Source organism: Mobula hypostoma, chromosome 6 (assembly GCF_963921235.1).
Source record: "Mobula hypostoma chromosome 6, sMobHyp1.1, whole genome shotgun sequence".
NCBI lineage: Eukaryota > Metazoa > Chordata > Chondrichthyes > Myliobatiformes > Myliobatidae > Mobula > Mobula hypostoma.
Window position 1 is genome coordinate 174,985,974 of NC_086102.1, and position 18,472 is coordinate 175,004,445.

Genomic DNA, 18,472 nt, shown 5'->3' on the forward strand with positions numbered 1-18,472 from the left:
CAGGAAACTTCAGAAGTATTAAAACACAGGTTTGATGATTAAGTTAATGTTGGTTTTCATTTCTGTCGCCGAGGTGGTTTTGATTTGCCTTGGGGTGGCCATAAGTGTCTTGTCTACATTGGGACTTGGCTAGTGATGAATGCATTGGTTAAAATCACAGCTTGAAGATATGGATGGTAACTAATTTCAAAGGGCATGCACATTTAAGTAGGATTCCATTTACCACTTGGTTGATGTATTCAAAAGCTTTCTGAAGATTAGAAAAGGTGTTGAGCTTTGAATGGTTCCTAGTCCTTTTTTTTTAAGATTTTCCATGTAATGAAGATCATGTTCACATTTTGCTACCTAACAGAAAAAATCTCTTACAACACATCAATCACTGAAGGGAAATAATCAAGAAAGATTCTCTGTGACAGAAACAATGGAGACCTTTCTATAACCATCACAAATTGGACACAAAGGTCACAATTACAGTCTTGCTGATCTCTTCGTATGCACTCCTCTTCCTAAACTAGGGAGACAAAACCATGAATTTGGTCTGCAATATTGTAGAACTTCAACAGGAACATTGTTTTCAAACTGAATGACCCTTCCAACCATATTTTGGGCTGGAAGAGTGGTAGGATTTCAACACCTGTATTGGGTTGGTGTCAGGATTATTTGAGTGAAGCAGAGTGAATCTAAGACAAAGTGACATTCAAAGTATTCCCCTTCTAAGCAGGCACTGACTGCCTCTCCCCTCCTTTCTAAACTGGCTCTCAGCAAGGTGGGCCCCTTGGCTACCTGGACAATGAATGGTCTCAACCACACTGAAGATCTCATAGGTTATCATGAGTTGGTGGAGGCTCTTGTTCTTTCCACAAACAATCTGCTCCTTAGGTCAGATGCTTTTTATTGAACTATGGATCTGAATCTTACTCTCATTTCCTGCCCAAGAACATGTTGTGCTTGTGGTTAATTAGCTCTTTCCCACTTGTTCTCATCAAACCTGTCTCTTTACAAGAGCAAATTATAGTGAACTCCAGTACAGTCCAGCCACTGTGGGCATTCTGCAACTTCTGCTGGTTAAGAGTCAGCAGGTTGCACTGACTGAAAAGAGTTGTCATTTAGGTCTCAGGTTGGATGAAGGTGATGAAAACGACAGACTGGGTTAGGTAGTGGCTCAGTCATCAGTATTTCTGATGGTATTGGTGATAAGGTCATCCTCGCTATGACACATTTGGATGAGGCAACGTTCCAACAATAAACACCTAGATTGAGGGAGATATCACAAAGCCTCAAGCTCATTTCTCAACAAAAACATTGTAGGAGGCATACAGTTGTTATGTGTTGTGCTCAGTAGAGCGTCATTCTACATGGCAGGAAGGAGATTAGAGATCCAGTCAAATAAAAAAAATTGTGTGAATAATCTAATCAAGGGGTGTTAAATATTGAAAGGAGAGAACTTCCAAGATCATGGCACCTGATCAAGTGCAAACAGTACTCCATGACTCCCACACTAAACTTCTAACCCCATCTCCTCACTCAACTTTCAATCCCATACGGAGCAAGTAACTTCCATGGGCTAATATGCACTAACTACGAATCCTTTCACAGAAATTCCCACGTTCTCCTCCTCTCAGCAAACTGATGGAAGTCATCACCAATGTGATCAGGTGGTGTCAACTCACCAATAATGTACACACTTATAGAGTTTGTTGGGGTCTTTTTTTGCAAAATTACTTAGCTCAAGCTCTCATCACAGCCTTAGTGCAGACATAGACCAAAAGTTTGAATGCTGGTGGTGAGCTGAGAGTGACCACCTTTGATATCAAAGCAACATTTGACCAATTGTGACATCAAGATACCCTGGTAAAACTGAAGAGGATGAATCCAAGAGGAAAACACCCCAATTATTGGTATATGTCACAAAGGAAGATGGTGGTAGTTGCTGGATCGCCTCAGCCCCAGAACAGCCACATAAACACCACGGCTTCAAGAGCAGCAAGTGACACTTCATGACACTGAAAACCTGTCCACCATCAACAAGGCACATTTCAGGAATGTGATGGATTATCCATCCATTTCCCTGGATGAGGACAGGATCAGTATGTAGAGTGGCTGAATGATGTCCAGAACAAACAATCTGTCTGATTCATATGCCATCAAATCCCCTAAACATTAATTCATATCATCATCAATGCACAGTGACCCGTCACCTGTAGCATCTCCAAAATGCACTACAGATGGTCATCCAGGATAGTCCAACATCATCTCCCAACTCATGATCCCGATCACCAAGGAAAAGAGTGGCAGGTGTAAAAGAACGTGACTATCTCCAGGTTCCTCTTCAAGTTGAGTACTGTTGTAAGTTGCAAGGCATCCTCATTACTGCACTAAATCCTGGCATTCCCTGCCTAACAGCAGGGGGAGTATTTTCACCGGAAGGACTGCAGCAGTGAAAAGCAGAAGCTCATCATTATCTTTTCAACAATTAAGGATATTGCCTTGCCAGAGACAGTCGCATCCCAATGTTTTTTTTTCCACATTAAAAAGCGTCATTAGATTGCATTTACATCAGCACCATGCATATCTTGATAGTCCTATTGAAGATTAAAACAGATTAGTGCGTAGTGCTTGAGAGATGAAAACTAAACATGTTTTTGTAAGTTGACTGTAGCCTAATGAATTAAATTAAAATAATTAAATAAGACAGTCATAATATTCATGGATGTGGCATTAATTTAGGTTGAGTTATCCTGCTGATACAAAATTCCTTTATCTTACTTGGATAACTTATTTCATCTAGTCTTTCTCCCTTTCTCTGGATTTCTATACCAGGCTTTATGCTCCTACAGTGTGCCAGACATCAGAATCAGAATCAGTTTTAATATCACCGGCATACGTCATGAAATCTGTTGTTTTGCAGCAGTGGTACATAATGATACCTGCAAGTTAAAATAAATATTTATTTTAAAAATGAAAATTGAATGGGAAAAATAAATGTCTTCACAGGTTCAAAGTCCATTCAGAAATCTGATTGTGGAAGGGAAGAAGCCGTTCCGGAAATGCTGAGTGTGTGTCTTCAGGACCTCATCCTTGATGGTAGTAATGAGAAGAGGGCATGTCCTGAGTGGTTCCTTAATGATGGACGTCCCTTTTTTGAGGCATCAGCTTTTGAAGATGTTCCAGATGCTGGGGAGGCTAGTACCCATGATGAAGCTGGCTGAGTTTACAATTTTGTCGCAGCTTTTTCAAATCCTGTCCAGTGGCCCCCGCCATACCAGATGGTGATGCTCTCTATGGTACCGCTGTAGAAATTTGAGAATGTCTTTGGAGACGTACCAATTCTCCTCAAACATCTAATTAAGTAGAGCCTCTGTTGTGCCTTCTTTGTAACTGCATCAATCTGTTGGGCCCAGGATGGATCTTCAGAGATATTGACACTCAGGAACTCGAAACTACTCACCCCTTCCACTGCTGATCCCTCGATAAGGACTGTTGTGTGTTGCCTCGACTTCCCCCTTTCTGAAGTCCACAATCAATTCCTTGGTCTTACTGACATCGAGTGCAAGGTCGTTGCTGTGACACCACTCAACCAGCTGCCCCATCTCACTCCTGTAGACTTCCTTCTCACCATCTGAAATTCTACCAACAGATATGTCATCAGCAAATTTATAGATGGCACTTGAGCTGCGCCTAGCCACACAATCTACACCCTAGCACTCTCTCTTTCATTGTGGCCATACGGGAGGCTTGGTAAGCTCATGGCATTACAGGGTCTCGTCCAGTGAAAGTGGCTCATTGCACAGCTTTGTAGCCGATGAGAGTCTGCTTATGAGTTGCCAAACATGACATTCAAGTTGAATTGAAATACAAAATGATAGAAATATGCAGCAAATCACGTAGTATTTGTGGAGAAAGAAACAGCATTTCAAGTCAATGACATAAAACCATAAGCTCAGAAGATGTAGGAGCAGAATTAGGCCATTTGGCCCATTGAGACTGCTCTGCCTTTCTATCATGGTTAATTGATTATCCCTCTCAACTCCATTCTCCTACTTTCTCCCTGTAATGATTGGTAACCTTACTAATCAAGAACCTATTCAAGCTCCACTTTAAATGTACCCAATGACTTGGCCTCCAAGGCCTCTGTGGCAATGGATTTCACAGATCTGGCTAAAGAAATTCCTCATTTCGGTTCTAAAGGGACATCTTTGTATTCTGAGATACTGCCCTCTGGTCTTAGACTCTCCCACTATTGGAAACATCCAATTCACATCTACTCTATATTTCGGAAAGTTTCAATGAGACTGCGCCCTTATTTTTCTAAACTCCAGGGAGTACAGTGACTACCTGAGTTACAGGGAAAGGCTGAATAAGTTAGAACTTTATTCCCTGGAACATAAAGATTGAGGAGAGATTTGGTAGAGGTGTACAAAATTATGAGGGGTATAGATAGGACAAATGCAGTGGGCTTTTTCCACTGAGGTTGGGTTGGCAGGTAATGGGATAAGGATGAAAGGTGGAATATTTAAGAAGAACAGGAGGCGAAGCTTCATTCAGAGGGTGGTGAGCGTGTGCAACGAGCTGGAAGAAATAGTGGGTGCAGGGTTGATTTCAACACTTAGAGAAATTTGGATAGTTCGATAGATAGAAGGAGTGTGGAGTGCTATGGTCCTGGTGCGGGTCAATGGCACAAGGCAGATTAATTGCCCAGCATGAACTAGATAGTGTGCTGTAGTGTTCTGTGGTTCTACAGAACCATGTCACCTGCAGATTGGCGTGTAGATTTAAACTGAGTGCTTGCACGTGCCTGACTCTATCAAATATTCAATTTATTGACCAAATCTGAGAACACAAAATGTGATCTTAATGTTCAAAGCAATTTAAATTCAGAATGCATGTGCACAGTCTGTGATACCCTGTGGGACGTTGGGAGAAGAAGTGAGCAGAAGCCTGTACTGCACCCTCCACACAAATTACCAGTGAATGGCATTGATCCGGGCAAAGGATATTCACATTTTTAAAATTCAAGCCCAGATAGGAACCTCTGAATGGAATTATGAAGCATTTTTACTTCCCATTTCAGATCAATTAGTGATCAACAGCAAGTCAGTTGGGATTTTGATGGGTTTAAATTCTTCATAACTGAGCACCAACCTGCAGCATGTTTCCAGGTACAGAGTCTAGATCACAAGGGCTATCAAACCAGGTCCTTAAGTTACACTGAAGCAGACCCTGCAAGTGTGATCTGCTCAAGTAGCCCCCCCACCCCCCCAAGTGAGAACACAAATTGTCAAGCATTAAAACTGGATGCCACTTAGCATATTTGGGGAGGGCAGCGTGGAGCGGGATGGCAAGAAGGTTGTCTCTGTTCTAGAGAGGTAAAAAGCATGCAGAAGTTTGAAACCTGCACAGTGGAAATTTAAATGGTACAACGCAAAGTACACTTTCTACACAATTAATCATTGTGTAATGACTAATGAAGCATCCAGATTTTTAAAAAGATGCAAGCAGCGTCTCTTCACAACTTTACTGGAACATGTTATCATTGAAGCATCATCACCAGAGGGGTATAGTAATAATAACTAAATAAAGATATTCTGAAGGAAGCCTCTTAAAGGAAACAAAATTGACAAACTATAGAAAGGGTGCAGAGGAGATTTACAAGGATGTTGCCTGGATTGGGGAGCATGCCTTATGAGAATAGGTTGAGTGAACTCGGCCTTTTCTCCTTGGAGCGACGGAGGATGAGAGGTGATCTGATAGAGGTATATAAGATGATGAGAGGCATTGATCATGTGGATAGTCAGAGGCTTCTTCCCAGGGCTGAAATGGCTGCCACAAGAGGGCACAGGTTTAAGGTGCTCGGGAGTAGGTACAGATGAGATGTCAGGGGTAAGTTTTTTTTTTAAAAACGCAGGGAGTGGTGAGTGCGTGGAATGGGCTGCTGGCAACGGTGGTGGAGATGGATATGATAGGGTCTTTTGAGAGACTCCTAGATAGGTACATGGAGCTTAGAAAAATAGAGGGCTGTGAGTAACCCTAGTAATTTCGAAGGTAGGGACATGTTAGGCACAACTTTGTGGGCCGAAGGGCCTGTATTGTGCTGTAGGTTTTCTATGTTTCTATGTTTTCTATTTACATTGATGTACTAGCAATACCAGAGTGGTAAAACAATAATGAAAAGCTTGACCAGAGCTCAGAAGATATAATTTATTAGACTTTGCTGAAATTGAATGAATCAAATGGAAAGGATGGGAGAACCTAGTAGTCCCTCCTGGGAAATGAAATGCAATACTTAGAAAATAAAACCATCTCAAAGGTGGAGTCCAAAATAAAGACCAAATAAATGGAACCACTAGTTAAACATAGTAGGCAACTAGAGGTTCAGATGATGCATGAAGATATTTGATCTGTAAATTAATTATACTTTTCCCAAATCCCAGAATCATCCTCCATTTTGTGGCTTGAATATTGGGGACTATTGTGTGCTCTGTCTTACAGAGATGTGATTCCCACCTGCTTCACTGGATTGTACCGTATACCCCAATGGTTATTCAACAGATGGGCTCTACTGCATCCTCAAGAAAAGTTGCTTTCCAAACAACTCCTCATGGTGCTTGGATGTGATGGTCCCAGTGAATTCCTGCTCACCAGACAGAATATTCAACTGCCACCACAGTAACCTGCCATGAAAATTCACTTTGGCTGTCGTGATGGCAGTCCAAATCCCACTGCAGGTGGACTTGAAGCCTCCACTCAAAGAAATATGCATCATGATCAACAGCTTTGAAACAGTACATGCTGAAGCCTTGGTTCATTATAGCCACTACCCTCAACCAGGCCAACCTCAAGAGCTACCAAAATGCTAGAGTCCAAACTCCCTCAGCTACTGCCACACAACCTTAACACTTAAGGTGTCTACCAATTCACCCCCTGCCTGCAATTTAGAAAAATTAGTCCATCACACTATGCTCCTTCTCCTTACTTGCAAACAGAAACAAAGTCACAGTGCTGGTTTGAGGAAATACTGGAGCTTTTCGTAACTGTTTTGAGTCTGAAGACTGATCCACATTCAAGGTCCAAGTGGCCAAACTAAATGAGTATGTCACTGTCGTCACAGACTTAATCGGCTGTTCAAGGACTGTATAACTAAGAGGTGAATCTGGGTGCTCCGCAAACAGACACCAGCATGATTTACTCCCCATTTAAGTTCAAGTCTGCAGTGTTTAAATTGGGTGACCCTGACCTACACAGTTAATCCAGGTATGAACTACAAAATGCAATCAAGATGCCAAGAGATTGCACAAGACCAGCTGTCAATTGTGGCAAGGCTTGCCTGCTATAACAAGCTACAAAACAATGTCAGGCAATTTCACTGGCAACAGTGCATCACTCCCTGATGAGCTCAATGCTTTCTCTGGCCAAGAAAGCCCATCAGTGCCTCTACTTCCTCACTTTAAACAGATGGGCAATAAAATGACAACACCTGCCCTGACGGCCTCTGACATACCTGTACCCCCATTCACTGTTCCAAATGTCAGATCAACAAACCCACAGAAGGCATCTGGTCTGGATGGAGTCCCTGGCTGTGCTCTCAGATCCTGCAGGGATCAGCTGGCAGAAGGTTTCAGATATACTTAACTGCTCCCTACCGCAATTAAAAGTTTCCACCTGCTTGAAGACCACTATCATCCCAGCAAAGAAAAACAGGATAATGTGCCAAATTGACTGTTGCCTGATGGCTCCGACATCCACCAACATGGAGTGCTTTGAGGGGCTGGTCATATTACATCAACTCCAGCCTCCCAGATACTCACTGGAGTTTAGAAGAATGAGGGAATCTCATTGAAACCGATTGAATATTGAAAGGTCTAGATAGAATAGACACAGAGAGAATGGTCCCTGCAGTGGGGGAGAGGGCATAGCCTCAGAATAGGACATCCCTTTAGAACAGAGATAAGGAGGAATTTCTTTAGCCTGAGTGGTGAATTTGTAGAATTCATTGGTACAGGTGGCTATGGAGGGCAAGTCATTGGGTATATTTGCAGGTCCATGGCAGAAATTAATTTCTGTGCCCCTACACTCATCACAGGAGCATTAGAATAACAAAGACAGCAATGCCAGACTCTTATTTAATGACCATTGCTCTACCTTCAATAGCTCTTCCTCCAATACAACATGGAATAGATCTCGAGAGTGGTATTAAGGTATCAAACAGTTCCCAACTTGTTTACAAACATCCTGGTGCATTAGCAGTTATTAAATGTTGAAGAACTCTGGACTAAAATGGCATGTTTAATGGTCCAGGGCAGTCCCACTTCCATCACCTTGGATTTAGTCACATTTTCAAAAGGAACAGGGGACTGAAAAGGTCTTTTTGACTTTCAAAGCCTTTGTGATGTGATTTTTCTTTCTCCTGAAATGAATCGGAAAATTATTTTAAAGGAAGAAAAATAATTCAAGCTGTCCTAAATTATGCTCTTCAGGGCAAAAACAAAATCAACAGAGGCTATACTCCTATTTCCAATTAGCTGTACAACATGGAGCAGAGCATAAAAACTAAAACCTTTCCAAAAAGGCAGCCATGCAAATCAGTAACATAAGTAAACACAAACAGTACATGAATGCATTTGTAAATGTTCTATTTGAATTATACAAATGAGAGCTATAGTATAAAATTTAGATAAAACAAAATACAGTAGTTAACACTGGTAAAATTTACAACTGAAATTTTACCAAAAAACACCTTGTACCACAAAGCGCCCAAAAAAAATCATTGCTATAAAAGCTCAAGTTTAGTGCACTTAAATTTTTTTTTGCTTCTGTGACAGCATTTACAATATGGACAAAGCACAAAATACAAACTTGTATAGGGTATGATGTGAATTGCTGGCAGAATCTTTCCAATTATAAATATTGCAAAGTAGAGTTCAGGCAATAATCTATGCAAGAAAATGAAGCTGCTGTGTCATTCCACAATTATGTAAAACATATTAGTACTGACGTTGCAATAAATAAGACAAATTTGCAAAGGCAGTTGTGAACTATTTGGGTCGGAAAATATTTGGGTTAACATCAGTGCAAATTGTTTATACTAATAGAGCAATTAATTACAGCTCAATACTCTAAAATATATAATTATGAGTCAAATTATAAAATTTGGCTTGTGTTGTTTTATGCATTTAAATCTATAATGCATAGGAAAGCAAAAGTTTCCAGTGCAGAGTAATAGAAAGGAAATACAGCATATGGGATAAGCCACAAAGAAACTATTATTTTGCAGCAGTGGGTAAATTTTCATTCCCTCGTGTTTTTATAGGAATTATTCTTTCTTTCTGGTTCCTCATAAGCTGCTAAAGTAATATGTTGGTTTCCACATAGTTTTATCAACCTTGTTGCTGATGCAAAGTTATCTTTTTCCCAAGGAAAAGACTTCAAGTATGCACATATGGTTAGGAAAACGAGTTCTGGCAACTAGATACACCAAGAATGTTCATCTTATCTTCAACTCAGTCTGATAAGCCGCTCATTGCCAGCATTTTCTGTTCTATTTTATACCAAATTGATTTGTGTCTTACAAAGCTGCAACCCAGGATTTACAAAGTTATTTCTCTTTTGTCCACAGTATCCTTTTGTACGTGAAAACATGCCTACTAGTGAGTCTACATAGAATTCGAAGCTCAGCAGTCCATTTTAAACTTATCGAATGAGTTGTCAATTTTGGACAGAGTTTTCCGGATCCGAAGTGCAGTGAGTCTTGCAGATGGATTTTGATACCAGCATTCTTTCATCACCTTTGCAAGTGAGGTTAATGTCTGTTGAGAAAAACGTCATTAAGGATCATTATTAAAACATTTTCCATTAGTACTCTGCAGTCTTCAAATTCAGCTCCTTAGGACATTTCACAGCCGGAGCAAGTAACTTCCCCATCATAACCATTTTCTCATCATCCAAAAGGTTAAAAATATCAAACTAATAATGCTGTATAATGCTAAATAATGCTACACTTCTGCTTGCCAATGACCTTCAAGCGTTATGGACTGTTATTACTTTTTTTTTAATTAATCCATACGACATGCATTGTCTGTTTTACACTGACTGGAGTAGCACTGCAATCTCATTGTCTTGAGACATGACAATAAAGCCCTATTCTACAATAATCTTGCAGGTTAGAGTAATTTTGTGGCTTTGCATAACAAAAATTGAAAAATAACTTCAAATGAAAGAAGAATCAAATTTATTTTATCCAAAACAATCAGATAAAATTCTGAACCAAATTTTTAGAAGGAAAAATAAAATATGACGCTAATAAACATACCGATTTATGAATTTTCCAAAACAAGTTAATCAAATTGTTTGTCATTGGAAATGACAGAGCTATGACCTATTATGTTTTAAATGGTGACATGAACAGCACTTCAAAAACAAATTAAGGGTTTGTTTCATTCTAATTCCATCAGTTAGCTCGAAAATAACTAGAAAACCCGATTTAGAAACTCTCAAAAGACAATTTATTGCAAGAAGAGGGAGAAAAGACAATCAAGAGCAACTCACAAACAAGAGAATATCTGCAAATGCTGGAAATCCAAGCAACACACACGAAATTGCTGGATGCTCAGATTTCCAGCATCTGCAGATTTTCTTTTGTTTTGATTGAATTACTATACTGCAAAAATCTTTTCCAAGGATGCGTACCCTGAAGAAGTTTAAATCTTCCCTTCGACAGGAGTTCAGTGGAACCCTCCCTCACTGCGCTCCCTCTGTGATCCCTGCTGCTCTCGGACTCTTCGATCACGTGCTTACCCAGACCCTCTACCATAGCGGTGTATCCTCCCTGGGGCTATGTCTTCACCACCGGCTTGTACTACACAGTTTCCAGATTCATTTTCAGGCTTCTCAGTTTGGACGCTCTGAGGACCCCAGCTACTCACAGTCAATTTACTGTTTCTCCCACTGCGTTCTACGCGCCACACTTTCTGCCATGAGGAGATACCTGGTGTCCCTATCCTAGTCTCTTCCACAACTCTAGAATGCCCTCTCCGCCTGCTGTAATGTAACTGTACACTATCTTATCCTCCATCTGACCAGTGCTTTCAGTCGCCGGTTATTTGAAATATCTCCTCCGCTGTCATGATGAGGCCACACTTGGGCTGGAGGAACAATACCTTATATTCCACTTGGGCAGCCTCCAACCTGATGGCATGAACATCAATTCCACGAACTTCTGGTAATGCCCCCACCCTCCCCTTCCTTCACTTCCCATCCCCCTTTCCTTCACTCAACTCATCTCCTTGCCCACCCATCACCTCCCTCTGTTGCTCCTCCCCCCTTTTCTTTCTTCTATGGTCTCTTTTACCAATTTACTTCCCGGCTCTTCATTTCATTCCTCCCCCTTCAGGTCTCTCCCCTCCCCTCACCTTTTAAATCTACTCCTCAGCTTTTTTTCCTACAGTCCTGCCGAAGGGTTTGGGCCCAAAATGCCAACTGTACCCTTTTCCTAGACGCTGATTGGCCTGCTGAGTCCCTCCAGCATTTTGTGTGTGATGATCAAGACCAACTGATGTAACAGATTTTGGGTTATATTTTCATGTTTAGTTACCCAATGTACAGTTGCCACACTGCAGAAGTTGCACATTTCTGCTATCCATCACCACCAAAACACCCCCATTCAACAACATCCCCAAAACATGACCTAATCAGAGAAAATTCATCAGTTTTATGTATTAATTTATTACTGAGAGTTCCACTTTAGTTTTTGAAAACAAATCCAAAATTATCAGCAAGCAAAATTCCAAATTCATAAAACAAGAGAAATAAAAACCCAACTATGAATTTCGTGTTTGCGGAAATGACGTTCTCTAACAATAACAGGAAAAACTTTGTCAGCAGGTGCAATATGTGCTCTGGGCTCTAAGACTCTTCTCCAATAATTTGCTCACCACTGAAGTAAGACTTGCTAGTCTCCAATTCCCAGGGTTATCCCTACCTCATTTCTTGAACAAAGCAGCACATTTTCCACCTTCCAATCATCTCTTACTACTTCTGCAGCCAGTGACACTGCAAAGCTCTTGCCACCTCTTCCCTCGTTTCCCCATAAGCAAGCAGGAGCAACTTCCTCGTTCAGAATCCCAGAAGGAAAAATTCAAGGAGATGTCACATGATCTCAAACTTTCAAGAATTTGAAAGCTTAAACACACGAACAATCACAGCCACAGCCAGATGGAAAAGACATTAACCTGCAAGTTGCCATTGATTGCTCTAAGTACAATTTGAATGAGTTCTGGTGCTAAATAAGCATTCAGCTAAATATGCTTAGGAGACACAATTAACCAAAGCACTCAACTTGAAGGGTGGTGTCAACTCAGCATCAAGCAGTGATCTTCCTGCAGAGCATTCTTTTAAAAAAAAATATAGTGGCAACCTCATGTTAGAATGCCTGGATTGACTCTGTACACAGCTCCAGCAGTTGCCACACACCTGAGAAATGCACTTCTCAAAACTGAATTCTGTGCCATATATATATTGAAGATTTATCTAAAACATTATATTATCAAATTATCAATACTTACTGGGTCTGAAAACCATCTGTTCGGTATATTTGGTCTTTGCTGATCCACACAAATTACCTTTTTCATATCATCAAAACCAGGATCGTTAGGAACAAGATCATAAAATGGAGGCTTATACTCTTCTACAATTCCTAACCAAAAATAAAAATTGCAAGAACGTGTTAGAAATAAGTTCTTATGGTGCAAATTAATACTAACATAATAGCATACTAAATAAATACTTATTAATAAATAATAAATACAAACTGGCATAGTACTTAAACAAGATATTAATGATACATCCTACACGGAAAACACTCATTCAAGAGTTGAAACTGTAAGATAAAGTCAGGAGAATGGTTTATTGTTGCCAGATGTGTCTATAGAACACTACAGCACAGAAAACAGGCCATTCATCCCTTCTAGTCTGTGCTGAAACTTTATTCTGCTAGTCCCATTGACCCGCACCCAGACCATAACCCTCCAGACCCCTCCCAACCATGTATCTATCCAATTTGTTCTTAAAACTTAAGAGTGAGCCCGCATTTACCACATCAGATGGCAGCTCGTTCCTCTCTCACAGTATCATTTGATCACATCAGTGTATTCAGGTTTAGCAAGGGAAATGCAATAACAGAATGCAGATTATAGTGTTACATTTACAGAGAAGGTGCTGTGCAGGCAGACACAAGATGCAAGGCCATCTTCTTGTAAAAGGGGTGCCTTCAGTGGTCAAAAGATACACCATGGAGAGCATTCTGACTAGCTGCATCATTGCTTGGTACACAGGCTCCAATGCAGAGGGTCAGGAAAAAGCTCCAGAGGTTGTAGACTCAGCCAGTTCCATCATGGATTCCATCACCAGCCTCCCCACCATCAAGGGCATCTTCAAAAGGCGGTGCTTCAAGGCGGCGATACAAGAACCTTCACCACTCAGGACACACCCCCTTCTCATTATTATCATCAAGGAAGAGGTACAAGAGCCTGAACACACTCTAAAGTATTTGAAGAACAGTTTGTTTCCCTCTGCAGATCAGATTTCTGAATGGTTCATGAACACTACCTCACTACTTTATTCCCATTTCTGCACTACTTTTATTTTATACATCATTGTAACAGGATTTTAAGATGTATTGCACCGTACTGTTGCTGCAAAACAAATTTCATGACGTATGTCAGTGATACTAAGCCTAATTCTGATTATAACAGATCTTAAGGCCAGCGTACATACTTTCAGGCTTTTGCATCTTGTCACCAAAGGGAGGCGTGAGGAGTGCAAATGTCTGGAGTTGGATGAGTCTGAGATAATTCTGAGTCCTTTACCAAGACAGAGAGGGGCGTAGACAGAATCCATGTTGGTCACCTAGTCAACAAATAGGATGAGCAATATTGCTGGATGTGCCAGTATTATACTCAATAATAGACCACTTGTCTAAGCCTCATAATGCTCAGGTGCAAAATAATAACTTTGGCTAGAAAAATATTTTTCTTCAAATTGACCAATTTTGACAGAGACATCATAATCCCCAAGGATATATTAACCAAGAAACTAAATACAATGCTAAACATCAAGTGAAACTATATACAGTACCAGATGACAACGTTATCATCTATACATCACAGCTAAGTGCAAAAATAAAGCAGAAAACAAAGCTTTTGGAAAGTGGAAAAACAATCTACAAAGCTACCAAGGCTATGCTGAACAGCAGGGCACTGAATATCCCACATCTGCCCTTTCCATGTGAGACTTTGCAAAGCGATCAAATTTCAGCTCAAGCCTGGTTTTAGCATCAACGAAAGCATTATACAAATGAAGCACAAGCAAACAGCAGATTTTATTACAAATCTGCAACTGAGCATCTTTAAAAATTAATGCAGAACTTTTTTCTGTTATATTTGAGGGAAGGTTATTAATAAAGCAGCCAAGGATGGTGGACAAAGGAAATGTAGCATTCAAAGCCCACTCAAATAGACTACTTCAGTGATAACCACCAATATTAATTGGCAGTTTGGAGGGAAGACAAAATGAAGATTACTACCTTGAACCTGGTTCCTATCACATCAGGTGAAATATGACTAGCAAGTTCATCTTTTAATTACTACTAACTTTGCTCCCACAGTTTGGAAGGGCACGAATGCAAAATGTAGTCTGGCAGAGAGGAGAGAATTCCACATGAATGCTTGAGAATAATTGTCAACACTTACAAACCAAGCTGGCTAAATCCCGTCAGGCAAACGACAAGCAGGGCATTTGTGGAGGCAAAAGGCTCTAGGGCCTGACGCAGGATCAAGCCAGAGCACTGATACAACCTTCTGCCTCCACAGATATCATAGAGTACCACAGTCAGTAACCCCAACAGCCCAGGATTTCCTTCACTTTATCAGCAGAGGATCAGGGTCAACTCCTGGGGGGGGGGAAAAAGCAAGTAGCAGCACCACAAATATCTGAAAGCCCACTCTAACTTGGGGCCTGACAAACGTTAAACAAGAGAATAAGAACGCATTAAAAAGTTATGCAATGCCATAAACAGGGCATCAAGATGAAAAGCTCTGCAGTTCCACTCACCCGTTGGCAAAATGTAGTAGATAATTTAAGGGCAGGGATGCCCTATAACATTGCCATCTACATCTTGGAAATCTGCTGGACTCCGCTGCACCTCATCTATAAATTTGCCAATAACGCCAAGACTGAGGGTGTAGTGGACAGAGAGGAAGGCTATCAAAGCTTGCAGAGGGATCTGGACCAGCTGGAAAAATGGGCTGTAAAATGGCAGTTGGGATTTAATGCAGACAAGTGCGACATGTTGCAGTGTGGTAGGACCAAGCAGGGTAGGTCTTACACAGTGAACAGCCGGACACTGAGGGGTACAGTAGAACAAAAGGATCTGGGAATACAGGTCCATGATTCATGGAAGTGGCATCATAGATAGATAGGATCGTACGGAAAGCCTTTTGGCAGATTAGCTTTCTTAAATCAGAGTATTGAGTGCAGGAGATGGGATGTTATATTGAAATTATACAAGACAATGGTGAGGCCTAATTTGAAGTATTGTGTGCAGATTTGGTTACTGACCTACAAGGAATGATGTACAATAGAAAAGGTTCAAAGACTACAGAAAGTGTACAAGAATATTGCCGGGTCTGGGGACCTGAGTTATAAGGGAAGTAGGTTATGACTTTATTCCTTGGAATGCAGAAGAATGCAGAAGATTGAGAAGAGATTTGATAGTGGTATACAACATGAGGGGTATAGATAGAGTAAATGCAAGCAGGCTTTTTCCACTGAGGTTGGGTGGGACTACAACCAGAGGTCATGGGTCAAGAGTGAAATTTGAAAAGTTTAAGGGGAACACAAGGGAAAACTTTATTCAGAGGGTCGTGAGACTGTGGAATGAAGTGCCAGCACAAGTGGTGCATGCAAACTCAATTTCACCGCTTATGAGAAGTTTGGGTAGGTACATGGATGGTAGGGACATGGAGAGCCATGGTCCCGATCCAAGCTGATGAGAGTAGGCAGTTTAAGTGGTTCAGCACAGACTAAATGGGCTGAAGGGCCTGTTTCTGTGCCATATTTTCTATGACTCTACAAAGCAATTAAGCCAATTACCTACCACTCCAGTCCACCCTCAATCAGAAGTGATTGAGGGAAGCTTTAACAATACTATCAAATGCTATTTGCTTATCAATAGCATGCAACCAAAACTAAATATGCCAGCAACCACCAGAACTTGTTCAGCTCCAGACCACTTGTAATGCTGGTCCATTCACAAACAGAGGAAATAGAGGTGAAAGCAGCAACATCAATACTGTAGTATCATGGTCCACCAATAAATCCAATAGTTAATAGGAATCAAGACCAATCTCTCTAATGAGCACCACACTACAGAAAAGATATGAAAGCCTTGGTGAGGGTGTAAATGGGTAGAAGGGATTCAATTGCCTACAATTGAGTGCATTAGCTACAAGAAGGCTGGAGAGGCTGGAGAGGTTTGGATTCTTTTTCCAGGGTATCCAAGGCCAAAGGGCAACTTAATTTAACTATATAAAAAGGAGAAGCATAGGTCAATGGATATGAGAGTTGCTCTGCATTTGATTTTGGCAGCTTGCTGGAACCCAATTGCCAGGGGAGGTGGTAGTAGATATGATAACATTAAAGAGGCATTTAGAATAAATGAATAGGCAGCAAACAGGACTGTGCCATAAAAAGAGCAGAGCAATAAATGACTGTTTGAATCACCTAGGTATGTATCATGGTCTAGGCAGACAGAAAACCACAGGGCCTGTTTCTACATGGAGCACAGAACAGTGATCAGGACAATGGTTTGGTTCTGACCAAAGCCACAAAAATAGCATTGGCTTTTCGATGGTAGTCATGTCAGCTAAACAAAATTGTTACAGGAATTTCTCAGTGCCATTTCCCGAGAGCAATTTTCATATCTGCAATCTCCTCCCCCTCATACCAACTTCCAGTTCAAGATGGCACTACCGATGATGGGTGACAGCTGACTGGTGGTTTACGAAACAAGAAATATGACTAAATACCCTATTAAAAACAGTCTGTGGTGATCATTTTTCACAGAAACAATGACGAGGCGAGTGAAGGCAAGGCTAATCCAAGGGTCAAGGTATGTTGGCGCAAGACAGAGTGAGAGTCCGAGTGAGGTCGAGGCATGTTTGAGATGAAGTCAGTCAGAGACATAGTTGGAGCGCGCAGAGCAGAGAAAAGTTGGAGCAGAGTTGTTTTGAAGCCCGTAAACCTAAATTGGGAGCGACGTTGGATCTATGCAAGCATCAAGCTGACTTGGAAAGGTCAAGTATGGGCTGGAACACAGGGCCCAGGAACAGGGTGTATTGCCACAGTGGGGCATGGGTCCTTGTGTGGGAGAACAACCCGGTGTTTGGACAATTTAAACGCCAAGCTAGATGAACTGAAAAGGAAGGCATCAGGACCCGAGGGGAGGGTTGGGGCTGATTCTGCTCGACGATGTTTACTCCGCTCTCCTCAGCACTGAGGCTGTGCCCTAATCTGTCTGCTCCGGCTTCGTGTCTGCAAGCTTCACACTGTTTTGCCCCACTGGGTGATGAACTGAGACTATGGGCCTACTCCGGGCTTCGAGTTTATGGACTCAATTTTGTTCCCAATCCTATTATCATTTACTTTATTGTTTGTGTGATTTGTTTTTTTCTCTACCCTCTCTGCACATTGGGGCGTTGGTCTTTTTTTTTAAGGTTTCTTTCTGGCTTCTTGTTTGTGGCTGCATGTAAGCAGACAAATCTCAAGGTTGTATAATTTATACATACTTTGGTAATAAATGTTCTTTGAACTCATTAGATTAAACTGAGGGCAATTGCTAATTGCACTACATGCATTTCCATTTGTAAGTGCTCTGATAAAACAGGAATACCTGATCCTGGTCAACATCTAGTCTTGACTGATCCATAGCAAATAATATTTGTGACAATCATTAGGAATTGTCCAACTCTACTAGGAAGGTGTTAATCAAAGTCAAAAAGTCAAAGTAAAGTTTATTATCAGAGTACATATATGTCAACACATACAACCCTGGGGTTCTTTTTCTTGCAGGCATACTTAGCAAATCTATAGAATAGTAACTGTAAACAGGACCAATGAACAACAAACTGTGCAAATGCAAATAAAAATAAAAAAATGAGAGCATGATATAACAAGATAAAGAACCCTTAAATGTGATACCATCAGTTGTGGGAACACGAGAAATAGAATGAGTGTGGTTTTCCTCTTTTGTTCAAGAGCCTGATGGTTGAGGCTGTTCTTGAACCTGGTGGTGAGAGTCCTGAGGCTCTTGTACCTTCCTCTTGATGGCAACAGTGAGAAAAGAGCATGGCCTAGACAGTGAGGATCTTTGATGATGGATGCTGCTTTTCTATGGCAATGTTTCATGTAGATGTGCTCAACG

At 41.1% G+C, this 18,472-nt stretch overlaps 1 protein-coding gene across 1 annotated transcript in view; it reads right to left on the minus strand.

The window, feature by feature from the left end:
• Positions 1-8,112: 8,112 nt before the first annotated feature.
• LOC134348621 (activin receptor type-1-like) overlaps positions 8,113-18,472 on the minus strand; it is a 111,313-nt gene continuing 100,953 nt past the window's right edge. The window contains exons 9-10 of the mRNA XM_063052286.1: positions 12,558-12,688; positions 8,113-9,803 (exon numbers count right to left, since the gene is read on the minus strand). Of these exons, the coding sequence (XP_062908356.1) occupies positions 9,669-9,803; positions 12,558-12,688 (266 nt within the window). The 3' untranslated portion in view covers positions 8,113-9,668. The remainder of the gene's footprint in view (positions 9,804-12,557; positions 12,689-18,472) is intronic.